Below are 27,978 nucleotides of genomic sequence, written 5' to 3' on the forward strand. Positions count from 1 at the left end.
CAGTAAGCCATTTTTACAATAAAAATGCTGTTTAATTGTAGAATATATTGACAGTACAGTACAGCAATAAAAACACTGCCAAATTGCTCCTATTTTACATGACTTCGGCTACATAGTTGATGTTCAGCATATGAAATAAAATATTAATACGGTACAAGTACGGAAATGATGGAACACAACATACAGGCTCACAGAGCACATTGGCCCATTGCGCTTCAGTGACAGGTGAAAAAAAATGCACAATTATAAGAATAAGAATAATAAAGACAATAGAGCTTTCAAACCCAACAGTAATGATCTGTCACCACTGGCTCGAGCAACAACAAGCGCTGAAACAAACAAAGAAACACGGGGAACAGAGAAGCCCACTGACAGAATGAAAAGGAAAATACAACCAAAAAATATGGGTTACTTCGTACGTACGCAATACATACACAACCTGACCCGACGTGACTCAGCATTAGTCCACGGTCATCTTCCTTATTCAAATGTTCCTCTTTCTTTCTCTCCTTCTATTCACTGTCCTTTATCCACCACACAAAGTCTTCTCAGTGAAATGAATCTCCAATCCATGTACATGTGTTACATGGCACCCGACATCTTTCGCTACTCCGCGCCTGTAAGGAAACACACACACACACACACACACACACACACACACACACACACACACACACACACACACACACACACACACACACACACACACACACACACACACACACACAGGGCAGCGGCGGCCTAGCCCAGGAGCCGGGGGGCCGAGCGGTCGTCGGTGGCCACCTTGCGGAGCCTCACTCCGCGCCGGATGGACACCAGCACGTCCACCTCCTCCATGGCCGCCGAGGGGAAGAACCCCTGGGGCGGCTCGGTGGGGTCCTGTTGGCTGGGCGGCCAGGCGGGCCCCGCCAGGCCCCCCGCGGGGGGGAGGAGGGAGCTGGGGAAGGGGAAGTGGCCCTCGCCCAGGGCGCGGGCGCTGGCTGCCAGCTCCCCAATCTTCTCCACCAGGCTGTGGCGGTTGGCGGCCAGCATGGGGTCCTCGGGGGCCTCTGGGCCCTGGGCCAGGCGCTGGGGTGGGGCCTGGACCCCCGCCGCTGCGGAGTGGCCCCAAGTGTTGGGCAGGCCCGTGCGCCTTGGCGACCCCCCAGCCAGGGGGTCGTCACCATACGGGAGGTCCCCCCCCGCCAGGGGCCGGTGGGCCGCAGCCGCGCCGTAGCCCGGCGAGTCCGGCACCCTGGGGGTCTTGACGGGCACGATGGGCGGGCGTATGGGGATGGGGCCGGACGTGGGCAAGGGCCGGCTCTTGGAGGAAGGGGTGCGGCGGATGGTGGCGGTGCCGGAGGTGACGGTGGCCCCGCACGCGGACGCGGACCCCGCCGCCCTGCCCGCGGCCCCCGGGGGGCTCTTGCCGGCGGGCAGGCCGGCGGTGCTGGCGGGCCTCTTGGTCTGGATCATGCGGCGGTAGTTCTGGGCGATGTTGCTGTGGCGCGGGATGGTGGAGGACTTGTCGAAGTCCGCCTGGCCGGCGCCGTCCGCGTCGCCGTTCAGGGAGTAGCACTCGTAGTCGGAGCCTGGGGAAGGACACGGGAAGGGTCGGACTCAGCGCCGACCGTCCTAGCTTACACCCCGTCTGGGAGAAACTGTTTGGTACACCGACTTAGGTGGTGTTGACTGTAAAGACGGCGTGACGCCTGTAGCCACCGTTCTAGTGCTGCTCTAATTCAGCTCATATGCAACCTAAAAAATATAATAATGATATCGGGAGGTTTATGGAGAGGGTATCCAGGATATATTTAACACACAGAGAATGAGAGAGAAGAAAGAGAACGGGAATAGCAACGAGAGCAGGAGGAACATTGAGAACTCGAAATCCAATGTTAGCAGTGTGCACATCTAGGGGTCGGGGTGTGGGGGGTACCTTGGGAGGGGATGGTGTCCTCGGAGCAGGACGGGGTGTTGGTCTGGGTGCTGTAGCCGCTGGAGTAGTGCAGGGAGTCCCGGCTGCACTTCTGCTGCTCCATGCTCAGGCCCCGGGTCAGCACCATGGCCAGGCTGCTGGCTGCTGGGGACATGGGCTCCCCCCCGTGCTGTTAGACACACACACACACACAACCACACACACACACACACACACACCAGACATACACACAAACACACACACACACACACACACACACACATATACAAGACACATAAACACACACATCCAGACATAGACACACACACACAGGCACACACACACACACACCACAGACACACATACACACACACAGACACACAAACACAAACACACCCAACAGCAGATTATTAGCATAACCCAAACAAATCCTGATTAGCATGACCCAAATAAATCCCTGATGAAGGCATACGGACGCATAGTTTAACATTATATGACTGATGCATTTGTACTCTTTCCCTACCTTGACTGCAACGGCTCCTGCACCAGTCCTGGAGCGCTGTGGCTCATCTGGATGCAGCCCAGAATAGCCAGAATACCCCTGTGGACTGGAGGGGGATTCAGGTTCCCGCATCCTATCCAGAGATTCCCTCCGGCGTTGCAGAGTGGCAGCCAGAGATGGCTCATATGAACTTGACTTGGCCCAGTCCTGTGACACACAAACACATATGAGGCCTTGGGTCCTATCAGGGAGACGCAGGAGGGAGGGACTTGTCCACACACCAGCAGTTCAACGGGCTTCCATCGGGGGACACAATGGAAGCCCGTCCAAAATGGCTCATGTGCTGATTAGATGTGCGGGGTGGGGGTTTATGCAGGAAGTTTGTCAGATGCGCAGATCTGAAAGCTGAAAGCTTCAATGGGCGGATGCAACTGATGGCAGTGAGGTTAAACTATACAATGCTAGATGTGCATGTGAGGAATTAATAAAAACAAAAACAAGCAGCAAAGAGCAAAAGGAAGCTTTAATAATGCTAAAAAAGAAAAGTTAAATTGCAAATGAAAACAAACCTTCCAGCTAGGAACCTTTGATGTGGGTGAGGGGGTGTTGGATCCAGGGGAGTGGTTAAATGTGGGGGACGCAGGAAGTATGACAGAGAGAGGCCTCATGGGGCCAGTGTAAGAGAAAGCAGGGCGGAAGGTGCCGAAGGATGAGCATGAGCCAAACTGCGGAACGGGACAGACAAGTCGGAGTCAAGGGTGCTCAACGGTTGATTAAAACTCTCCTCAAATCCATAAGTAAAGGTTGGCTCAGAAGCACCCACAGGGGCCACTTCAAGCCGTAGGTATTAATGAGAACTGATGCACTCTGTATTGTATTGTGTGTGTCTGTGTGTATGAGTGTGTGAGTGGGCTGAGAGGATGGGGAGGATCTGATACTAACCACCGTGGGGGAGTTGCACTCGCTGACTGACTGGCAGGTCTCTGAAGCCTCGGAGGAGGCTGAGCTGGTGGATTTCTGTAGAGCAAGGAGAATACGGAAGGCAACAAGGGTCGGAAAGGGGATCACCTCAGGCGTAGGAAAAAGACTTAGGGAGCAAGAGAGATGTGAGCTCCCATCAGTGCAGTATAAAAAGAAGCCGGCCCCCATCCCAAGAGATAAAAAAGACGCAGGAGGAAAAGGCCAAGAAGACGACGGCGCAGCCTGTGGTCCGTAGAAACGCCGCCCAATACCAGCTTACTCAGATAGCACCACTTTGCTTGGAGCGAAGGAGGTCAGTCATGATAGCAGCGATTTGTCTGTATATAGATATGTATATATTTTATAGCCTACAATTTATTAAGAAGGTCCATACAAAACATATACAAGGTCTCTCGAATTAATGTGTCTCAAATCTATAATTTAAGCTAATTTATACATAATCACCATAATTTAATTGTTATAATTGTTTGCGTTTCTCTTTCTGAAACAAAACAATGGCTTGATTCAATCGTTATTATTCATTCTTTCATCAAATGAAAATGCTCTCAAAAAAAGTTGTCAAATTGACTGTCAAATGTTACTTTATAGCCTATAAAACTAACTCATTGCTCGTGGTTCTCAAATGTGTGATTTCTATGATTCGTTTTTTGGATTAATTATAGTATCGAAACTGTTCATATCTTTGTTGCGATAGGCCTTATTATAAAACTAAATATAATAAGTGTGTGAGTCATAGTGTCGGCCCCACATCGCCATATATGTGCAGAGTGGAACTCTCAAATGCTTGAATTGTTAGATTGGTTCCTTAATGAGATGATATGATGAAAGGTTGATGACATTGCAGCCAATATTCTTATATCCTACCTCATCTCCTACTAAAGGGAAGGGTTTTCCTTGCCTAACCCCGCGATAAAAAAAAAACAGGACAGCCTTTCCCGTCTGGGGCATAATATCTACTAAACTTCAAACCTAATAGGCTGAATCGCATTACTTAAAGTTCTGATCATAACTGACAGGCCCGTGCGACTTCATAAATACATACTGTAGATACATGTTCCGGATGCAAGAAGCATCCTGGGAATTACCAAGTCTGTGAGGCTCATTTCTCATTTCGAGCTGCGTTTGGGGGTGTCCTCGTGGGTTGGCCCTCGCTCGAGTGAGGCATCAGAGCACTAGTCACATGGTAGTCGCACTTTGGCAGTCGCACTTTTGCCCGTTTTAGCCCTTGCACGGATGAGTGCACACGGTGGGAAAGAGATAGGGATAGGGAGAGCGAGAGACAGAAAGGGAGAGGGAGAGACAGAAAGGGAGAGGGAAAGTGAGAGACAGAAAGGGAGAGGGAGAGTGAGAGACAGAAAGGGAGAGGGAGAGTGAGAGACAGAAAGGGAGAGGGAAAGTGAGAGACAGAAAGGGAGAGGGAGAGTGAGAGACAGAAAGGGAGAGGGAGAGTGAGAGACAGAAAGGGAGAGGGAGAGTGAGAGACAGAAAGGGAGATGGAATGCAAGAGGGAGAGAGGGAGCGAGAGAGAGGGAGAGGGAGCGAGAGAGAGGGAACGAGAGGGAGCGAGAGAGAGGGAGCGAGAGAGAGGGAGCAAGAGAGAGAGGGAGCGAGAAAGAGAGGGAGCAAGAGAGAGAGGGAGCGAGAAAGAGAGAGAGAGAGAGAGAGAAAGAGAGGGAGCGAGAGAGAGAGAGCGAGAGAGAGAGAGAGAGAGAGAGAGAGAGGGAGCAAGAGAGAGAGAAGGAGCGGGAGAGAGAGAGCGAGAGAGAGCGAGAGAGAGAGAGAGAGAGAGAGAGGGAGCGAGAGAGAGAGCGAGAGAGAGGGAGAGGGAGCGAGAGAGAGAGAGAGAGAGAGAGGGAGCAAGAGAGAGAGAGAGGGAGCGGGAGAGAGAGAGGGAGCGAGAGAGATGGAACGAGAGAGAACAGGGGGAGGATGTGAGAGAGAGCTGGGGATGAGGGGGGATGTGTTGCAGGGAAACAAAGCAGGGATTTTCCTGAGGACATATGTCCCTGGCGGTTCAGCCAACATTTTGGGATAAGACTAAACTGGTAAAAGAAAAAAAAGACAATTCTATTTTCAAGTCTATTTTGGGATGTTTAAATCTAAATAATCATCCAAACAAATTCTTCATCTATCAAGAGACGTGGTAAAAAAATAATGGTGGTTCTTTTTTTATCTCTTCTCAATTCAATTTCTCCATCCGCTTACTTGGTTGGAAAGCCCCTCGATTGGGCCGGTCGTTGGCTAAACTACGTTGAAAAAGTTAAGAAATTAATTAATAATCTAATAATTGTACTATGAAACTGAATTGATTGACGTTTCCCCCATGCGTCTCCAGTGACTAGAACAGCTTAACTACGGATGTAAGCTAGTTCTTACATCCGTAGTTATTTCTGTACGACTAATTAAAACAGGTATTTTAATGAGGTCAAAAAAAGAACTGATTGCCAAACCCCAGCGCACACACTTGACCCTGACTACAGTTACCGTGAACCAGATTAAATTCAATTGTTGAAATAATGATTTGATGTTTCAAGAACTACATTTGATTAACGTTGGTTAATTAGGCCTACTAAAAGGCATGGTCTAATTCTTATCTGCATATTTATATCAGAGAGCAACATACTAAAGCGTTGCACTGAATACGATTTCTGGTACTGTCCACCAAGCACAGAAATGGGACGGGATAAATCTTGACAACCCTAAAAAAACATCCCTTTTTCCAGATCTTTATATCATAATCTAGATAGAGAACCATAAGTAGTCCATAAGAATACATAAATAGACCTCAGAGGACTGGTTGTGTGTGTGTGTGTGTGTGTGTGTGTGTGTGTGTGTGTGTGTGTGTGCGCGCGCGCGCGCGCATGTGTGAGACAGGTTGTACCCTTCAGATCTATAGGAAAGTAAAACCAGAATAATTTCACGCTGGCACTGAAGGAATATTCAATACCATAGGTGGTAAAATGATGTAAAATGATGTGAAATGGTTGGCTTGAATACAATGCGGCTACAGTACAAATACGCCCGAATGAGGGCTCCTGGCTATACAGAGAGGAATGTGAAATAATGAACGTGTCGTGAGTTCAACAATCCAGGGAGACACCATTAACTGACGGCGGCAGCTCGCCGCTCTGCGTGGACGCGCGCTGTTGCGGAAAAACAGTCATGCATTATTTCACAGACATCACATCCACCCCGGAAGACTGAGTGGGCAACCCGGCAGGGTTTTGATTCAACCGCGGGGGGACGCCACGTTGAAAGAGGCAGGATGCAGATGTGGATGGGCTTTGGGGGGGGGGGGGGGGGGGGGGGGGGTGCTCACCTGGCTGGTGATGTCAGAGGGCATGGGCGAGGGGGGCTTGGAGTGGGTGTTGGCATCCTGGGAGATGAAGCCTGAGTCATGGGAGGACACGCTGCTGAGGCGATGCGTGCCTGCTGAAGGCATCTGGAGGAGGCTGGGACAAGGGGGGGGAGGGGAGAACGTCACAGGGTGGAAACAATACGAACATCGACATCCATCTACACACCGATCCAACGGTGGAAAAATGGCATGCTTTAGCATCAGTAACATTAGTGGAGGGAGAAAATAGTGAGGAGAGCAGCATAATGAATATCAATTAAAACGAGTAGAAAGCAGAAAGAACAATGATTGGGGTGTACTTTTCCCCATTGCATCAGGGCGATATCCAAATTACAATAATGAAATAGAAAAATGTGACTTTCTCAATAAATATGCTCCTTGTCATGGTTGTCTGGGAGTATCTGAAGGCTCATACAGCGCTGCTCGTCTCAAGCAGCCAGCCATCACTTCTCCTTCCATCTCACTCTCTTATTAATTATTTTTCACTAATTACTTTTCGCTCCCTGTCCTCGGCAATCTGCTCTCTCTCTCTATCCAAGCTCTCCTTTCAAGACATAGCACCTGTAATCCTGTTGATGTGTAGAACTTGCAGACTCTCATCCCCAAATATATTCACTCAACAGTTTTTTCCTCATTCAAAGCCTCCTTCAATTGCTCTGCAGCCAGTTCACATTTTGATTTGTTAAAAAAGGCCAAATGGATTTACATGTTTATGAACGTTGAACTGCTGGATATATTGGTCCAATTGTCACTCCCAAGGTCCTTATCTAGAAAGTACATTTGTGAACACTGTGTAGAGAAACAGATCATTTATCTTGCATAAACCTGTAGGGACATTAACCTTGTTCTTCAATCTCAAGTCATTCAAACAAACGATTCTCTCTCTCTCTCTCTCTCTCTCTCTCTCTCTCTCTCTCTCTCTCTCTCTCTCTCTCTCTCTCTCTCTCTCTCTCTCTCTCTCTCTCTCTCTCTCTCTCTCTCTCTCTCTCTCTCTCTCTCTCTCTCTCTCTCTCTCTCTCTCTCTCTCTCTCTCTCTCTCTCTCTCTCTCTCTCTCTCTCTCTCTCTCTCTCTCTCTCTCTCCCTCTCCCTCCCTGGCTATGTACCTGCACATGCTGCTCTTCCTGGAGCCCGCGCTGCTGGGGGAGGAGGGCGGGGTCTGGTAGGACCAGCTGAAGTCCGAGCCCTTCAGGTCTCTGATCACCTAGAGGTGGGAGGGGTGGGAGCACACAGTTTACTCATCCAAACACACACAAACACACACAGCCTAGTTCTTCTTGGCAAACTATTGTAGGGACAATGGGGGAATAAAATGTTGGCGTGAATCCAATGCAGAATCCAATGCATATGGGGAAGTTGGATCTCTGGTTGTCGGACAAGATAATTAAATTAACAAATGAGTTATGTTGTAATGAAGTATTGGCTTCACTGAGCTGTAATGAACGTGACATAATTAGACGACGCACAAATATGGATTTTCTCTCTGTGTGCGTGTGCAGGACAGCAGCGTGACGAGGTATTAAAGTTTTTTCAGTCACATTGATTTTCTTTATGTGAAGCAATGGTTTCAAGCCATCTTGTTGGTGAAATTGTTTCCGTGCCGTCTGAAATTCGAATGGGGGATTTGGCTGAAAACACGTTTAAAATTCGGAGGCTTTCTACTTCTGTTTATGTGTACATTGAGGTCAACACCCTGGTAAGGAATTCAAAGTGGATTCCTCCTTTGAAAAATATGTATTAGAATATACAAGTTTTCAGACAAACAAAAATGAATTAAGATGCCAAAAGGATGCCAACAATAATCACAAATGCACTCGTTTTGTATCTGTTGGAGTGGAATTTGCCGGGCTCTATTATGCTTGGAAGGCGTGCAGGTTTTTTTTAGCGTCTCATCCCGCTTCATAGCATTGTGCCGCAGTGCATTCCTGAGTTACGATAATAACCACTCAATTAAAAAGCAATAAAATGAAAAATGCAAACTATCCCTCATGTGTCATCTATAAGTGCTAAGTCCCTGGCTGGATCGAAATTCATTAAAAACAGTATGGGAAAAAAATTATCTTTGACAAATTGTTTAAGTTGGTGCAGAGTTGCAAAGTTTTGGACTGTGAATCATCTCCTTAAACCCTAATCGAGTCTTGTGACATCTGCTGAGAAATCTCTACAGACAGGGTGTGAAATATGGGGGGTGGGTAAGGGGGGCAAACCCCCACCCCCCCCAGGATTAAGCCGCTCAAAGGAGATTTAAAAGATAGTAAAATGACTCAAACTGTAAAAGTTTCTCAATGGCCTTTAGAATGAATGTGCTACCATAATTTATTTGCCTAAATTATCTTATTATAATTACACGTCTCTATATTGTCCTAAAAGGTTTCTTGCGCTGTCTAGCTGCGACGACAAAAAAATAGAAAAATATCCATTATTAATAAGCCTCTAACGGCCTGTCGATGGGTTTAACCGCTGCACCAGAAGTGGGCACATCCAGAGTAGTCAGTATGTTCAGTTGGTGCAGCAACCGCAAAACCATGCATCAAGATAAACAGTGTATTAAAGTGGTGGCAGGCGGAAGAGCAGAGAGCTACTGGTTTGCCGCATTTGAGTTGTGTGATGAACACTAAACCTCAATTCTGACGTTGTTGTTGGGCTGTTGCACAAATCTAGGGTATTGCAGTTCAGATAAAACAGTGTGTGTAGTAAGGGTTGTGAGGGGACGGCGTTGAATGGGGTATATGGGGTGCGTGCTGGGAAATGAGCAGGTAGGGGAGATGCTGATGGCTGCCTGGAGCTATTATTGTATCGGTAGACTGTGAACACCAGGATTTGAACCCAAAACCTCTCAGATGGGAGTCAAATATGGTAACCACTGCACTCAATCCTTAACTGGCGCATGCATCCGATGGAACCGTTTCTGTCGTGGATGAGTGCATGGCAATCATACAGCATTATGGGTTACCTGCTCACTCGCTGGTGGCAGTTTGTGGGGGTCTTCGGTCAGCCCAGTGAGGTCATCAACAATGGCCTGCAGGTGGGTAATCTCCCCTAACATGGCAATTTCTCCATTCTACGGGGACAAAATAAAATGGATTTAATATGACAAATTGACAAAAGGAAAGAGTGAAAGCGCTCTTATAAAGCATTGTATAGTGATGTACTGGGTTAAAAAGTAGTATATGTACTATTATAGAGTATAGTAGTGTATAGTAAGATATGGATTGCATTTGATCCCCTTCTTTACTTAAATTGACAATGTAAAATTGCAGCATCAGATGTAAATATGGACTCCAATTGCTATGGGAAACACCTGCTATTGCATGCATTAATCGTTACTGGCAGTTTTAGGTTACCAGATAACGTCAACTTAATGTTCTGGCTACCCTACCCCCCCAGAATCTGATTGCAGTATGGAAAAGGTGTCTCACCAGAAGTGCAACAGAAGCACCAAAATAGTAGTTCAGTGGTGGACTTGCTCCAGCTTGGGCTGTTAGGCTTTCCATTCAAAGTGATGATGAGGGGAACATGGAGAAGTGGAAGTGCTGAGTGTAAAGTCTTCCTACCACCACTGGCTGCAGCAGGCTGATGAAGGAGCAATAGCGCCCCCTCTCTTCCAGCAGGGCCCGCCGCACCGCCTGCCTCTCTGTCTCCTCCATCAGCAGGTACAGGTCACTCACGTCCTGCATGGCGCTGTCCAGCTGGGGCCGCAAGTTACCTCTTCCTGGATGGGGTCAAAGGTCAACAGACAGATGTTAAAAGAGTGAAGGAATGTAGCGCGGGTTAGAAGAATAGAAATGGAGCAATGGGGGGAACAGCAGCTGGTGGTGAGGATGGAATGACGCCAGGCGTGTTATACAGGGATACTGGGCATGTAAGAATACGGATGGAAAAAAACAAAAACTAAAGTGACCCAGTTTGTCCTGAATACACACTACAGTGAATGGCTTGACGAGACAGGAAAAGACAAGCGTGGCATTAAAAACAGTGTTGCTAACTAATCAGCAGGGATGGTGGAGTTCCTGAAATAGAGGAAGTAAACGCTATTTCAATTATAATATATATATAAATATATGATGGAACATGTAAGCATACAAACGAAGGCAACACCATGGAGATGATAAATGAGGAACAGGAACAAACAAGAACAAATGTGTTCTGTAATGAAATGAGAGCGGCGGGTGTAAACAGGCACACATGGACAGTGGCCATGACACGGGTGTCTTTTGCATATCTTTTCTCATGCAGATCTTTTGATAATAATAACAAGCTGAAGCACAGCACACATACCCAGGAGCTCTACAGCCAGCCAGAAAGAATTACAAGAAGGGTTGCAGGTAGAGTCAGGGGGGGAGGGGGGGATATAAGAGATAGATGGAGAAGCAAAGTTAGATATACCAAATAAAAACCATGTAGCATGTAAGAATGTAGCCAGCCTCACAACCTTAGTATAACCTCTTTTAGTATAGTAGTTGGGGCAGTCTCAAACAATTGATCCACTCAATGATATCTACCCTGTACTGATATGTTGAAACCTGATGATAAAGCATGCGAGATTGATAAAGTGACAGAGTAACTTGGATCTTTTGGGATGGATATGTGCTTGCTTACCACTAGGTGGCGCCATTTCTCAATGAGCTTTTGTTTTAGGCCAGGTAAGCGAATCTTGGCGAAGTCAATACATAGTTCCATAGCTCTCTGACTTTAACCACAGTGATATTAACCAGCGGGACACAGTAGTATTCGTCCTCACCTTTCCTAGCCTTTTTCTGGAGTTTCATGGTGTCTGAGGATTTCCTTTTTATCTCCTGGCGAGAACGCTTGTATTCTGTAGAAAACAATATATTAAATCACAATCATCATTCAATTGCGTTTATTTGTGTTAAATGCATCACCCAGACATCTGTGACATCATGTGTCTCTTATCTATTCAATGGTTGATGAATGAATGAAAGCGTGCCTTTGGCGTGGTCTTTGTCCAGCTGGTTGGCTGTCTTCTTCCATTCCTCCATCCGGTCCTGAAGTGGTGTGACCATGCCTTCCATAAGAGCACTGGAGGAAAAGGAACCAAAGAGAGAGACAGCAGGAGAGTCACTGCAATGTGAGAGGCAATATTACTTGCCATCAAACCATACCGATGTTGTTCTTTGTGTGTGAAGTTTGTGTGCATAGTTTGCTGAAATAATGTTGAAATGTTAAATGTTGGTTTAACTATTTATTGGATACTCCATTGTAACAATAACACACAAGAGATCAAATGTAGAAAATCAGGGTCCACCCTTTCCCTCTCTCTATGTATCTGTATCTCATTGCGCAAAACGTCTTTGTCTGTGTCTTATCTGACATGGTGCAAAGCAACTTCCAATCCCGATAAATGTCCGTGAATGGAGCATCATTAATCAGGATGACACCCCCTTACACCCTACATCCCATAATATAACCATGTACATGAACCTTGTTTAATACTCTGATGTAATCATGAGTTGCTGCGATAGGGCTCAACAGCCCTAATTTAACGCTCCTCCAAACAAGGAGAGCATTCTGGGAGGAAAGTGACCGAGGCCAGAGCGGGCAACACAAACACAACAAAAGACTCTGCTTACTTTGTCAAGTGCCGTAGTTTGGTCTCGATGCTGCGATGTCTCATGCACATCCTAGTCAGAGCTGAGCCAATGTCCCTGGTGGCACCTGGAGAAAGGAAATCACAGAACAAAGATTGCACATCGGGGGGGAACATACAGCACTGGTATTCTAACCAGAATAAAAGAGTGTCTCTCGGGTAAGAAATACAAAGATCAGTTCATCAACTTGTTTTGGTAAAAAAAAAAGGGCCTCAATTCATCATGCACTTCAAAAACAGACACACAATGCCTCCATGCCTCAAAGGAAGAGAGCAAAGAGAGTTCCCTCTCCTACCAGCAGATGGGTGAGTGCAGATTGTAAACCCCAGATCATGAATGTCACGTGTGTTTGTCATTTGACCCAAGTAGTCTCCGAAAGCAATTTGACACAATGCCTTTGAGGCTTCATCTTTAAACCTCCACATTCCCTGAGGGTACCACCTTGACGAGGGCGCCCGAAACTTCACACCACCAGACTGAGTGAGGAGCGGTGTGGGCTCCTCCGTGAAACAGCTTGCGGCGGTTCGCTACTGTACTCTTCCCTTCTCTCTGCTGAAGTGTAATTAAATGGGGTCTTAAGCTTTTAAAGCTCAGCCTTACTGATGGTTCACGCGGGGCGCTATAATGTCTGGCAGCACTGATCCTGGGCAGTAATATGGGACACACAGAGCTAATCTTCTTCAACGCAAACGTGTGTGTGTGTGCGTGACAGATAGTCCACCGTGACAAAAGACACACAAATAGGTGAGTTGACAGGACCTTTCATGGCAACATTGGGACACACATAACCCTTCCCTGTTGGGGGTGGGTTTGTATACAACCGTGGCGTGCAGACTGCGGATCAGCCTCTGCTGTTATGTACATCAGTATCTGTTTGTAAATGTGTTTGTTGGTTAGGTGAGTGTGTTGGACAGGTGGTGTAACTTAACACCCCCCCCCCCCACACACACACCCTTTCCGCTGTTCTCACCCCGTGCGTCCCGGAGGGGAGAGGAGGGAGCCCTGTAAGGGGATATCCCTCCATTCTTCCCCGGGCCTGCTCTGCCTTTCCTGTTCTCTCTCTGTTTCCTAAACACCATTCATACGGGAGGGACAGACAAAGACACCGGCTTCAACCTGCCCTGCCTCCCACTTCACCACAGGGCTGACGTAGGGACGAGAGAGAGAGAGAGAGAGAGAGAGAGAGAGAGAGAGAGAGAGAGAGAGAGAGAGAGAGAGAGAGAGAGAGAGCAAATAGGGAAATAGGGAATGACGGAGAGCAAGTCAAAGTGAGGTGAAGAATGCAGAGTATTTTATATGGTTGGAAATCAGACACTGCTTTAGGAGCGTTCCAGGTCGTTCTGCAATGGGATTCATGCTCTGTTCTCCTTCTTTCATCGGGTTTAAACAAGGTTGAAAAGACTAGGTTACTGTTATACAAGTGCCGCTGATTCATCATCACAAAGTAAAGGCAAAGAAAGATTGACTTCACTACATTTCCCTATAGCTGCCTTCAAGCTTTTAGGCCTGTGTGTTGTGTGTGTGTGTGTGTGTGTGTGGGTGTGTGTGTGTATGTGTGTGTGTGTGTGTGTGCACGTATGTGCGTGCATGCGTGTGTGTGTGTGTGAAGGTGAAAGGTCATACAGATGTATCACACACAGGGGTAAAACCAGGATGTGATCGTACTGACGTGGATCTGAAACATGAAGGGCTGGCCCATTTTACGACTGTGTTGTCGTGCCTGTGACTCGGCGAGAGAACTGTGTGAACCCAGCTGTGGGTGATCGACTACATTCACAGACCTACACTTCTTAAGAGTACAAGGACAAACGTCCTTGAGTTGCGCAGAACTCCCTTAAAGGAACACACTCCAATTTATTTGTTTTCGTATGACCAACATAGAGCAAAAGAGGAGAATATGAATCAAACTAAATGAGTGAGCCGGTATACACACTATATCTCTACAGAAGCCCACGTGCATAAACAGTTAAAATGGGGTTGAGAACGGCCTGCAGACAGGCCACGTGCACATGGGTTATGTATCTGCAGTTTAGCTTTGAACTTCCTCCTCTGACAAGCATTTAGAGGAGACTAACACAGCTGGGCATCAGCTCAGGGGACACCAGAGGAGGAGGAGGAGGAGGAAAAGGAGGAGGAGGAGGAGGAAGGTAAGAGGGGAGCAGGGGAAGAGTACAGAGGTAGCAGTGTTATTTCTTTATCTATTTAACAGACGTGATGCCACTGTCAGCCCAGCAGACCTCCCCACCCTCCCCCCCGGCCCACGCCTCCTCCACCCATCCCATCCTGACTCCCCCCACACTCTGGTCCCATCCACACCTGCCAATTTCACTTCCTCTCATTCCAGCCTCCCAATCTCCTACTCATCCTCCCCTCCTTTAACTCCCTAGTCTCCCTGTGTGTGTGTGTGTGTGTGTGTGTGTGTGTGTGTGTGTGTGTGTGTGTGTGTGTGTGTGTGTGTGTGTGTGTGTGTGTGTGTGTGTGTGTGTGTGTGTGTGTGTGTGTGTGTGTGTGTGTGTCAATATATGCATGCATGCACGGTATGTGTGTCTGGGTTTGTGTGCCCGCATGTCTGTGTGTGGTGGTGGTCGTGGACAGGGAGGGGATGTATCAGCTGACAGCAACATCCTGGGGAGATTCAGGGATTTCCTCTCCAAGTCCAGGAGCTACCCTGGCCCCTGGCCCCGGCCGGATGGAGACACCAGAGAAATAGGGCTCTCCGTGGCCCAGGGACTGGCTGATCTACATCTACAGTGCCCTGGCGTACGCATGGACCAAGGGGCATCCGTTTACAACGCATACATGATGGCACGCACGTCCAGAAAGAAGGCTCTTCTTTTTTGAAATGCAACCTAATCCCTAAATGTGCTAAACACATCAACGTAGGATTCCCCTGACCACAGCTGAAGTTTATCTCCAACTCCCCTGTTTCTCCTCCTCTGAGTGGGAGAAAGAGGCTTCACAGTACCTGATGTAAACCCAGCTGAAACCCTGGACATCACGGGGGGCTGGATGATACCTTTGGCAGACCAGGTCCCCTAGGGGTAACAGGTTATGAAGGTAAAGGCGGGGACACAGCAGCCAGGCTCACAGCAGAGCCAATAAGCAACTCAGCCCAATATGTGCTTTGGACGCGGAGTAGTAAAAGGCAGCCATTGAACAATATTCCAACAGCGCAGTAATTGATGGGTTACAACAACGCGGGTGCAGCGTAAGGCGCTGAACACAGCTGCTGCCTGTTCCAGCAAAGCACAGGGGGATATACATGTATTCACCCACCAGATCTGCACTGTGCGTAGATCAGTAGAACGACGGTGGTACTTTATGGGGACTCGTGTGGTACACTTTAATACGTTCGGGAAACGCTTTCCATCCAGGGCTCTGGTTTTGATTAAGGGTCCCCTGACGGAGTCAAAATTCTGCCTCTTTCTCCCCGGGGAGGGAAGGCAGGGTTTTACTAGGCTTGCTTTACAGGAGAGGTCCACCACCAGGAGCCAGGAGCTGTGGTTAAAACTGCCATGGGGCCACAGTCCCCCCCTGATCTCTTCAACATGGTGGAGTGCCCTTTAAGTGTGCCCTCCGTTCTAAACATCGAGACACAAAGCTGATTCGGCCTAGCGTCCAGATAACCCGGGGTGAAACAGCAACAGTGCTTGAGTTGGAGCGGTGTGCGTTAGACTCTAGTTAGTAGAACTGGGAAAGTGCCGCAATTCCTGGGAGTGTTCATTTTGTTCCACAGCTTTCTGTCAATAAAGCATGTTTACGTGGGCTGAGCAACCACAAGGTACAGAAAATCCTCACTGTTCCAGGAAAAAAAAGAAGAAGAATGAAAGATCGAAAGAAAACAACCCTATCCAGCCGCTGCTTAGCGAAGGAAATTCCACATCCGTCGGATAGCCACCAATACTGTGTTTGGGTTCCTTGGCCGGCGGTCCGACCGCAGGCTGGCACGGAGACTTAATCACTCTGCCGATTACCTTTTCTCACCCTCTGCCCCAGCCGATTTCTGTGGTTTTGAGCGATTTTAGAATGAGAACTGGCAGTGGCACAAAGAACACCAACAGGGGTGTTGACCAGGGGTTGTGGACCAGAAGGGGGAAGAGGAGAGCGAGGGATGAACAAGGCTGCACACACTGCACTGCAGGAGAGTCAAGGGCCAAACTAATGCCTGTCAAGGCCCAGGACTGGTGAAGTGCTCTCTGACCGCTGCAGGTGTGCTAATTCTGTGAGGCCCATGGCCCTATACTGTGAACACATACATGGTAATCTATACGCACATTAACACAGATATATTATGTATAACCCTGCACTGGTTCATTAAGGTTAGGTGAGGTTACAGTGCCTCCAAGACACCTAAATCATATCAAAGTACCTCAATAGTCCCATTCTGAAATCCCAGCAACTCTAGTGAACAGAAAATAGCCCTCAGCGCTAAGACCACCAACAAAGAAACAGAATGCTTCATTAAACTTGAAAGCTCCCAGGAGCAGGGAGTTCACCCCAGGAGGTGCAGACTGCGGTCTACCGGCTACATCTAAAAGGGAAAAAACGAAAGCGGTGGAGCAGAATTTTTTTGGGGTCAGCTGTTTTGGGAGCAACAGTCTCTGTTGACAGCATTCATGTAAGAGGAGCTGAGGATGAAAACAGCACAGCGCATATGGGTATTGATCGGAAGAACGCTCCTGACGCCTTGGGTGTGTTTGTTTGTGTATGGGGGGGGGGGGGGGGGTGCACCAGAGAAGGTTCCATCAGAGGAACAAATAAGAACAAGTAACAGATTCAGCCGCATCGCTCAAGTATTGGAAGTGGTTCAATTACACTTCCATGTTAGTTCAACATATTGAGAACCAACGCTACAACTGTTATCAATAGCTACATGGAACTATTGATTACAGTCTCTCTACAACTTTTTTTTCAGTTTTTTAATGTGAATACATTTTACAAAGAGTGAGCGGGTGAGTGAGTGAGTGAGTGAGTGAGTGAGTGAGTGAGTGAGTGAGTGAGTGAGTGAGTGAGTGTCTGTGTGCACTAAACAGAGAATCCGGTCCCTATTTATACATGTGAGTAGTTGCATTGAGTAAAGATTCAAAACAGCATTCAGGACCAGTGTGTCACATCCTTCAATAAGGAATTTCTCTCATCCTTGCACACAGAAACAATAGCCATGAACAACACAGGAAACCCCCCAGTGTATGTTGTGCCACACACACACACACACACACACACACACACACACACACACACACACACACACACACACACACACACACACACACACACACACACACACACACACACACACACACACACACACACACACCATTGTTGTCTGCCTGAACAAGACACATGGGGAGCTTCATTTCAGCCCAATAAACTCCTATCGGACAGATCTCAATGTGCTTTGCAGTGGGGCAAACCTGTTCTGGAGTGCATTATGGGGGGCGACAGCAGAAGGAGGAACAGGAGGAGGAATAGAAGGGGAAATGTTCTGTTAAGGAGCTTCTCATCCGGGGACCAAAGTGCTCCTAAAAATAAACCCATATCCCTGTCCAGATGTGCTTTTCATTAGCAGGGAGGAGGAGAGGTAGCAAGGCGTCTTTACAACAGGAAAGCACAGCATGCACATGTTGTTAGCTTAAGAAAGGGAGGGAAACATTCAAAGTAATGGCAAAAACATTTATTTTCGGAAAACCAAATAGAGGGGAGTTCCAAAGAAGTCTAATAATGAAAGGCCACCGAATTGAACATTGAGCAGAGGAACACCATTTAATCATTCCTGTTCTTGTATGAACTTCTACTTTCAAACGTTGACTCACATCCTCGGCAGGGACCATCGGGTCCTTTCTTTCAGGACGGCTGTCACTTCAAACGCATCAAGACTGAGCGACTGAGATAAGGAAAGGGAAAGTTTGTACCGGACAGGTCGCTCAGAATCAAAGACCTGGCCACACACCCGTCACATGAGTCTAACTTTAGTTCAATTTAAGTGAGATCTATCTCAACAAGACTCAACCAACTTTCATTACACCATGTATTTATGAAACACGGTCTGAATGAAATGGCATCTGTGTTTCTAGTTCATTCTTTTGACCGTTTTCCATTCCTCTTTAGCAGTCTGCCCCATCAGCTCCTTCCTCTCTGCGGAGGGCCCAGACATTGTGTTCTCCACAACCCTTTGTTGGTTGTGTTGTGTTGTTTACCCACCAAGGCTTTATTACGTGGCACTCAAATCACTATGTTCCCCCTCAGCTCTCGCCTCTTACACTCCCCCCCCAATTCACCATTGCCTACACTTCACTGGTCTGAAACCATAACAGTATTTATTGGAAAAGAACGACTCGATGGGGCAGGCAGGTTTTACCTTTTCTCGTAGCTCTGGTGTTGTCAGCGACCCAGAAGGCAAATCAAATGCCAAAGGTTTCCTCCGTATTGGAGCCAAACAGTAAAACCACCATCCAGCACAAACCCACCACCCCCCTCCGAAATGCACTGTATGTCCTGTTCTAAAGGGGGCTTAAAGACAAAACAAACACACATCATCTCCCAGCAACATGACAGGATAACCCTCATGCGAGTGTCCGTAATCCAGCTTTAGGTTTCACTCTGTGATCAATTCGGATGGGGGGGTCAAATAAATGGTTAAAACCACCATAGACAAATTACATATAGAATTCCCGAACCCTCCCCCACTCCAAGATCACAATCACAGAAACAAAACGACGTGGACTCAAAAGTCCACGTCAGCAAAAGAAGAAGGCCTGGGACTGGGAGTGGTCTGGTAAAGATGTCAACGGCCGGCACATGATGGTGCCTCCCCCAACCTTCATTATTTGGCATGTCCGTATAAATAGCTGCACTGCTGGTGCGGTGAGTGGAACAGTAATCCCCTGATCTTGCCTCTCGCCGGGGCCAAGGCAGTGTTTTTTAGCCCATGCCAGGCCGGCTCCAGATGGCGGGTAGGATATCCGGCCCATCTGCCAGCCCAGAGAAGCACTGCGAGCGGGCGGATTACGGCTTCGCTGACACACTGATCTACTAGCAGCAGCGAGGGCCCTGAACACACACCAGTACTGTACCTACTGTACGATGTATGTCTGGGCCGGAGGGAAAACCAGAGACACAGGAGTGGAAAATGGTGCACACCAAAAGAAAACAAGGAAAGGGGGAAAGTGGAAAATAAAACAAGGAAAGAAAAAAGCAAAAAAAAAAAAGACAGACAGATACCAGACATAGAAGACAGACAGTGATACAAGAGGGTGGGTATAGGCTTGTAGTAATATGTCTGTGCATGTGTGTGTGTGTGTGTGTGTGCGTGCGTGCATGCGTATGTGCGTACGTGGGTGCGTATGCGTGCGCATGCTTGTGTGTATAAGCACCTGCGTCTGATTGTGTGTGTGTGTGTGTGCGCGGGTGTGCGGGTGTGAACAAGCAATAGTCTGTGGCCCGTGTTAGCTCTGGCGCACAGATGTGAAGGGGAGAGTGGACTCAGTGGATGTGGCGACGACGCGCTGTTAAACGAACGCACCTGCAGCCTGATCCTTTCCCCCGTCTGACGGGAGGTGTGAAGCAGGGAGGCTGCTCAGAGGTTCGAGGCAGACGGGGGAGGAGGTGGTGCGGAGGAGAAGGGGGGGGAAGGCTAGGGGAAGGGACTAGCAGGGAAGTGAAGGCGAGCCATTCTGTGTGCCTCCGTGTGTCACACAGTGGGGCTAAGCGGATTAGCCAAACGCCTTTGCCCGGCCTGTCCATGCAGAGCTGTGGAAATCCAACTGTGTTCACCACCCCCACCGTGGACCAACCACCGCTCCCCCCCTCCTTCCCTTCCCGACCCCCCCCCCACCCCCCCCCCCCCCCCCCCCCCCCTACCAACCTCCCCTTCCCCCGGCTCGGACCAAAGCTGGCATTTAACATAGCTCCGCCCGGCTAAATATGGGGGGCTAGGAAATCTCCTCCTGAAGGATTGGCTCTGGTCTGTCTGGCGTCTCCAGTGTCCAGACACAAAAAAGTAAGAATGGAAGATTGTTAAATGATACTCAATGTTGGACTGAAAGTTAATGAAGTGCTGGAGACACTTGAGGCAAACAAGGACGGAAAATGATATTCCCAGTGAAGCAGAATAAACTTTAAAATATTAATAATAATATATATTATATAATAATAAAAAATTGCCAACATGAGAAACCGAACTACCTCAGAGTGCTATTAACCGCCTCAAGCTAATTCCCTGGAATGATGATAATATTGAAATATTAAACACATTTTCAAATTCTCCAAAATACGTCATCCCATGGTGGCTAGCAACTATTTGCTTGGAACCAGATGCTAGTTGTATTCTGTGGAGACAGACGTGCCTTTAGATCCATCAACTCTACGATGACAGGAAGACAGCCGACCGCACGCACACGCACGCACGCACGCACACACCCACACCCACACACACACACACATGCCAAAATGCTTGTCATCCGACCACTTTGGTTCTTTAATAGAAAGTACAGAAGAACAGAAAGTAACTGCCGTTTAGCTGATAAAGCCCAAAAATAGCCAACACATTATATTGGACCCAGTCCATCGAGAAGACAGTTGGGAGATTGATGGAAACTGGTCATTGTAGAGAAGTAAGTATGTCAATAGATAGACACAGGAAAAACGATGAGATGAGATTTGCAAAGCCAAAAAAAGTTTTTGCATCCAATAGGGTCAGTGCGATGATGACTAGTGAGTTCATGGGGTCATGCATGTTGAGTCAAGTCGAGTTGGTCTGAGGTAGACTTAAGAGAGAATGACGCGATGAGGACTTCCAGCTGGCCAAGCCGGCCAGCAGCTGTAGCTCGCCCCGACATGTAGAGGGAAACAAGGGTAAAAATGACGATGGCAAACAGAGCTCCGCCAAAGATCTACCCCCCTGTAGTTCAATTGACCCTATATGGTCATATATGGTCTTCCAAGCAGACCCCGAGACATACACAATCGCTGCAGGGCAGACAGGCCGCCCATGACCCGTACCCTACCACTTCAGACATACACAGAGGCACACACACACCCATGCACACAAGCACGCAGACACACACACACCCACACACACATAGATGAAGATGTTCATGGAGACACAGGGAAAGCTACTAAGGAAAGAAAGAAAGAACTAAAGAATGATGACTTTGGTTTCTTCTTCTTTATGCTACTTTGAAACGGGATTGTATTTACATGTGGCGCAGATCCTTCACATGCAACTACGCAGAAAATCTCTCCATATCAATCCAGAGATCCAGAGATCTGTTGTTGAGCCAGATTTTCCTACTTTCTACTTTGTCTTTTTCACAGTTTTTATTAGGCCTTTTCCATTCCTCCTGTGCGTCCGCGGTTGCTGTTTTGGCATTGTAGGTGGCCCCCGCCACCGAGAGCACGGGGGCCGTGAGTGAGTGGCAGAACCAACCCGACCGTATCCCTGGTCAAAGCTCCGCTGGACGAGGGTCAAAGGGTTATCGTTTTCCACAGGAGCCAGCTCCAATAAATATTGACGCATATCCAGACAAATTAATTAGCGAGCTTCGGTCACATAGGAAACCAGGGGGCTACCATAGGGCATTCGATAGTGCGGATGAAGGGGCGTATTCATCTATTCAAACCTTCTATTCAACGTTCATACTGTGGTTTCCTTTAACTAATTACGCTGAAGTCATCTGCCAGTTGGTCTCTAGGTGTGTGAAACATGCAGAAGGCAATTCAAATCCAAGAATAACTCTTTTGATTAATTAAATGTGTGAGACAGCTATATTAGGGATAATTCAAATAATGTTGAAGGGCTTTTGCTACTGCTGACAACATGTGAATACCCTTGCTCGCTATAGATTGGGAACAAGGAAGCTATAGTACCACCGGGAATCAATGGACGCATGGATTTCCGGCAACCCTGTTGTTTTGGTTTTGGTCATGCGATGACCAGATGTGATTGGACCTGAAACACTGGCTTATTCAACCCCTAACATCACTGCTGTATCTGTATGTGATCACATCAAACACCTTCACGTGTTATTATTCAAACGACAGCAGGAGTCCCATGGTCAGTGTGACTGATGGCCCACCAGCTCAACTGCTTACAGCATTACACTTGATGGGTGTTTGTTGTGGACATCTCACAGTGCATTTATCACCATTCAAACATAACTGGACAAGTAGAATGTAGCTGTCGGTCTAGCATTGGATCAGGAGCATTCACGAATGAAATATCCCAAAGAATTAAAAACATCCAATGTAAGGTTGTTTGGAGCTGATTTGCGGAGAGCGTGGCTGTTCGGGAATAGGTTGTCTTGTCGTAACCCAACTCGCTGTGGCATACCCCGTTTATGAAGGGTTGTGGGTTTAGAACACAGGAGACTGATAAACCACGTTCCATTAGAGAGGGTCTCTAATCGCGTGATGCCATGTGGTGGTCGGCTCTCGTAGGACGTCAGCGCTGTGGAATGACGACTCTAATCCTGACGGTAATATGGCGTGGAGAGAGAGAGAGAGAGTGGACGGCGCCATGAGTGGGCCTATGAGGGACACACTTAAAGCGGTTCTACCACGCAACATCTCTGATTATAAAACCAACGTCTGCCCACCTGTCTGACCCTATGTTGTCCTCCGTCTCTTTTTTGTTTTTCTTTCTCTTCAGAAAAATTTAATTGGTGTACACATTCATGATACCAAATGTATGACCCATCACCCTTATGGGCATGTGCTCACCTGTAAATATAAGAGGTAGTATATAGCATCTTCTAATGCAAGCACTCTGTTTTAAGTCACCTGATAACACAGGACCACTCCCATGCAACTAACATTATGTATCTGCAGAATCAAACAGAAGCCAAAGAGGCCCAGGGCCCTCCTCGGATTCAGGGGTGAGAATGCGTGAACAGCGTGCAGACGAAATACCTCTCGGGTTATTTTCTCCATTAGCCCGTGCTCAGAGTAGGACCGTAAGACTCCGTGGTGCTCAAAAACACGTTGGCATGTGACCTGGGGTCATTTGGCTACCGACCAGCTGTCCCGTTTGAGCACATCCAACTTGTGTGTGTGTGTGTTTGTGTGTGTCTGTGCATGTATGTGCATGGGCCCTCCGTGTGTAGTGTGTGATCCGGTTTTTGATGGTGAACATTTACATGCTCAGCTGTGGAGCTTTTTGCGTTGATTTCCTTTTTGACCTGATTCCTGCAGCTCTCCACGATCCACCGGGCAGGGATCTGTGTTAATCAGCTAGCTGCCCTGTCGCATAGGGGATCTGTCAGCCATCTTTAGCATCGTGACAAAGCAGATCAGCAGACCTCATTAGGACCAGAGGAACTGTAAGCTCCGAGGTTCACTGCCCCCGTTCCCCCCCACTCCTCTCCTGATTACAATCTTTTGATCTTGCTTCTGTTACTTTGTATTTTATGCCATTATAAAACCTCAGGTATGTGGCTCCCTGTCAAATTCATTTCCTTCTGAGTTTCTCTGATGGGTTGCGGTGAGGTTGTGGTCAGGAACAGAATTGACAAGGAGCTATATTACTTGTTTTGTTAGTCTTAAGTGATATTTAGGAGACAAAATGTTGAATGGTGAGTCGACTTGAGCAATGGAGGCTGGAAAGCGCTTGAATGCCATGATTCACACGACTCATGTAGGATAATAAATACAGGTCATTGTACAATAAAGAATTGAAGGGAAAAAAGCTGGTACGTCCTTTGGCCAGTTACATGTTTTAACAGTATTGGTTCAAAATGTGTGCTCTAGAAAAAATAAATATGTGTGATAATCTCATCTTACCTCTGGAGCTGGTAGCCATGTCTGCCACCTTTTGAAAGGCATCTAGAAAAGCCACTGCAGCCAGAATGGTTGTCCTGTGGAACCAAAAGTATGTGTTTACTTCTCAGTGACAGCAGGAAACCATTTGTGCAACCAATAGCCAATATGCTGTTTGGAATCCAAACAAAAAGAAATGGTTGAACTCTACAAAACACGTATTGCATTGTTTCTCACCTGAGTTGAGAGTGCAGTTTTGTGGCTTTGGCACTGAAGTCCTCCCATACAGGATAGGAGCTCTGACAGGAGAAGGAAAAAGAAAATCAGTCAAACCAAATAGACAAGAGGCCGAACACACACCAAACAGAGACTCTTCACACACAAACCGGTCGCCAAAACATCAAGATAACCTTTCAAGACATACCGTTCAAGCTCAACAATGAACTCTTAAATGTCAAGTGACTTCCAGGCATTGGCACTTTGCACTTCTCTTCATAAGTCAAGTTAAGCTCTCTTTATGGATACTATATGTGTTCCCCAAGGCTAGGAATGACTTGAGAGGATTTTACTGTTGGCTGTAGGGTTGGGCATGCAAACACGTAGCCAGTCTGCTCCTCTGTGTTATTACCTGCCTTTGAAGGAGAAACCCAGACTGCAAAAACTGATTTGAGGCGTTAATGTGCGTGGGGCTAGGGTGTGGTGCGTAGTTACAAACACACACACACACACACACACACACACACACACACACACACACACACACACACACACACACACACACACGCAAGCGTGCTTGTATGTGTCTGGGCAGTGCAAAAGGGGGCAGTTAGCATGCTTTGGCCTTTGAGCAATACAGGGATCAGGTTTTCACCCAGATCATCACCCTACTGCCTGGGGCACTACCAGCGAGTCAGGGAGGGTTTAGGCCCAGGCTGAGCCTATTACCACAGGGCCCTGAAGAGCACTGGGGGAGCGGCCGAGACCAGATCCTCTTCTGCTCTCGCAGACTCGCACCAGGCGAGGAGGAAACCCAAAACAGGCCCGATATTCTCCCTATAAATAGAACGGGGAAATCTGGAAACACTCTGGTTCTGGGTTACTGCTGCGATAACTCCCGAGTTCAGCAATGATAGCCTATCATTCCTGCCTCTAGCCCGGCTGTGATCCCTAGAACTACAGTGTTCCCCGCCTCCGATGGATTTTTATAGACGATCATCATCTAAAAAGAAAATCTGCAATCTCCCAGTGAACCGCCGGGCCATTCAAGTCTTTACTTGAAATCTAACAGGTGGCTAATTAGCTTGTGTGACCCGCTTCTCCCCAGGAAAGGAGAGTGGCCCTCTGCCAACACAGCTGAATAAGAAGGAGGCTGGGGAGCAAGGGGAGGAATAACACATCCCAGGCAGCCTCTCACAGACATGTAGACGGCGCGCTACCTTAGCCAACCCTCCAGCGGCTGCCAGGAGTAGGCAGATAGGGAATAAAGATAGACAGCTACTACTACTACTGTTACTACTACGACTGCAGCAACTACTTCTACTACTACTACTACTCCTTATAATAATAATAATAATAATAATAATAATAATAATAATAGCACTTTAATGCTTCTCTTCTCTACTACAATGTGTTTTGATAAGCTACAGAATGTACCTTCCTGAAGTTGGTAATTATGCAGTGCCTTGCTCAAAGGCACGTCAGTGGGGGCGGTACGAAGAACAAGCTCAGTCCTGGTTCACTCCCTGCTGTCCGAACACATCCGTCTCTCTCCCTCCACTTCCTCCCTCTCCTCTTTCTTGCCTTTCCCATTTTACGGCATCCGGGATCAATGTAGTGGGAAGTGTAGATCACTGCTGTAGCAGACAATAGTATCGAAACAATGTTGTCCATGGAAAACCGATTCTAGTATTATAATGTATTGAGTGGGATGTGGGGTATGGAGTGTGTCATGTCCATGTACAAGGAGAACAGCCTTCGTCATTGTATGTTTATGTATGTAAGTCTGTACCAGTCTGTATATTTGTCAGTTGTCACACTTGCTTGACATTTGTTGTACACAATGACCAGCCGGACGGGTCACAGAGCCCACTCGACAACCTGCATTTAGCTCATTTGCTCAAAGCAAAGTGGAGCAGGCCGGATGCCACGCTTGAATGAGGTCAGATGTCTGTCTCAGACAGTGGACCACAGCACTATGCTGACTAAGGGCTCCAGGCCCTATTCATCTGTGATGCTTATCAATACAGAGGCTGACTCTCTCCTGAGTCTGCCAAGCCTCCCCCAACACACCACCCCTCATCATCGGCATGGTGAACATACACAAAAGAAAAAACGTGTGAAGCCTCCACTTCCGATAGTTTGCCGGCAGCTGTTTTCATTCAACCTTTCACAGACAGAAGTTAACAAACTACTTCATCCATGAATGCATTTGGTTCCGGCGCGGACAGGGCCGATGTGCAAAGATGTAATGATTGATTAAAAGTTTGGAAATGGGATCGGACTCCACTTGTTGTCAACTCTTCATAAGAACAGCCATTGTAGGACTGAAGGCTGCTAAAGAGCTAATGAATACGTTCACACTTTCCATCTGTTGTGGTAAAGACCACCCTGGCCCAACTTACTGCAAACCATCCCCCTTTCGGACACAAACATCACCAGCCATATAGTATACACATACATACATACATACATACACACATACACACATGCAGTATGTATTTATATATACATTTATATAAACATACATTTATACATAAACAACATTATACTAATTAATAACAGAGTAGGAAAAAACAACAAATGATAAATCAAACACAAACAATGAATTAGGATAATAAAGTCAAATTGCAACCTAGAATAACAATTGCTATGTTATTCAACTATATCTATGTTATTATACTATATAAAAAAATATTAGGCTACTCCACAAAGCTATTTCGTACACCATACTATCATTGTTTTAGTTTTGTGCCATAGTTTAAACAGGTAAGTAAAGCGTAATGTCACCATGAACAATTGTTTGGGTCCAAATTGACAACACTGGTGGAAAACCTGCTGCACAATATGCAAACAGCACAATGGGAAACATGTCTAATGGGACCTGTTTGTCCCGCAGCGTAGTGGGGGAGGATTCGGGGCAGAAACAAAGGCAGTAAAATGCGTTTACTCATCCATGCAATAATAACATCAGGACATTTTTGCCTGGTTTAATTTAGCTTTAGTACCTTCATGTCGTTTACGATGGCCTGAAACAATCCACCAAGGGCTCCGCACTCCTTCTCCACCGACTCCATGTTATCACAAAAAGCGTATGCAAACGATGCCCAAATGTCAAATATTAGAAGTAACCCGGGAACCGATTTTAAAATCAGATGTCACGATTTCTTTCATTCGCCCTTCTTGTTCTTCTCCAACCGCACCAGGCACGAACGGGGGATGCAAGACGCGGACCCACAACCCTAAGCTTGCGTAGCCCAGACAGACAAAAAGAGATCTGCTGCTCAATGGCACCGGGCTTGTCGCTCAGTGCTTTTTTTTTTTTTTTGCCTCGGACGCAAATAAGTGATGGAGGGGGACGCGGTAAATCTGCGCGCTACAGCGCCGCTGCGAGGGGGGCACGAAAACACAAACAAAAACGACCTATCTCTTCATAATCTTCGGATAATTACAGCAAATGACGAGGCGAGAAGAACTGGTTGCCCCACGAAAGATGGAAACGGTCGTAGGGTTAAGACGCGGGGGCGCGCTCCGTAGTAGGCTATAGTGGAACAGATGTCTCTCTCCAGAGACTCGCTGTAATTCGATCCATGGGAATCGAAAGGGGGCTGGTCAGTTTTTGTCACATGTAGTGCTGATGGGAGGGACATCCCTCGGACGCAA

General features: G+C 47.4%; 1 protein-coding gene across 3 annotated transcripts; it reads right to left on the minus strand.

Moving 5' to 3' along the window:
* Positions 1–7: 7 nt before the first annotated feature.
* mtss1la (MTSS I-BAR domain containing 2a) lies at positions 8–27,978 on the minus strand. 3 transcript variants are annotated; one of them, XM_030366240.1, is made up of 16 exons: positions 27,324–27,978; positions 24,337–24,398; positions 24,124–24,197; positions 12,328–12,412; positions 11,685–11,776; positions 11,478–11,552; positions 11,015–11,023; positions 10,291–10,448; positions 9,690–9,797; positions 7,843–7,940; positions 6,700–6,832; positions 3,342–3,416; positions 2,969–3,124; positions 2,421–2,606; positions 1,919–2,087; positions 8–1,571 (listed from the first exon to the last, which is right to left on the minus strand). In XM_030366240.1, the coding sequence occupies exons 1-16, from the start codon at positions 27,390–27,392 to the stop codon at positions 742–744; spliced, it is 2,379 nt and encodes a 792-aa protein (XP_030222100.1). In that variant the 5' UTR covers positions 27,393–27,978; the 3' UTR covers positions 8–741. The 3 variants fall into 3 exon arrangements, with proteins under 3 accessions (XP_030222100.1, XP_030222101.1, XP_030222102.1); XM_030366241.1 differs by lacking the exon at positions 11,015–11,023 and having other exon boundaries at positions 27,324–27,937; XM_030366242.1 differs by lacking the exon at positions 2,969–3,124 and having other exon boundaries at positions 27,324–27,931.

Source organism: Gadus morhua, chromosome 9 (assembly GCF_902167405.1).
Source record: "Gadus morhua chromosome 9, gadMor3.0, whole genome shotgun sequence".
Classification (NCBI taxonomy): domain Eukaryota; kingdom Metazoa; phylum Chordata; class Actinopteri; order Gadiformes; family Gadidae; genus Gadus; species Gadus morhua.

Coding starts and splice junctions, on each gene's coding strand:
- mtss1la (XM_030366240.1), bottom strand. CDS start 27,392: ATGGAGTCGGTGGAGAAGGAGTGCGGAGCCCTTGGTGGATTGTTTCAG. Junction 11,553..11,684: donor GGACAAAGACCACGCCAAAG/GCACGCTTTCAT, acceptor TGTTTTCTACAG/AATACAAGCGTTCTCGCCAG. Junction 9,798..10,290: donor GCCTGCTGCAGCCAGTGGTG/GTAGGAAGACTT, acceptor TTGTCCCCGTAG/AATGGAGAAATTGCCATGTT.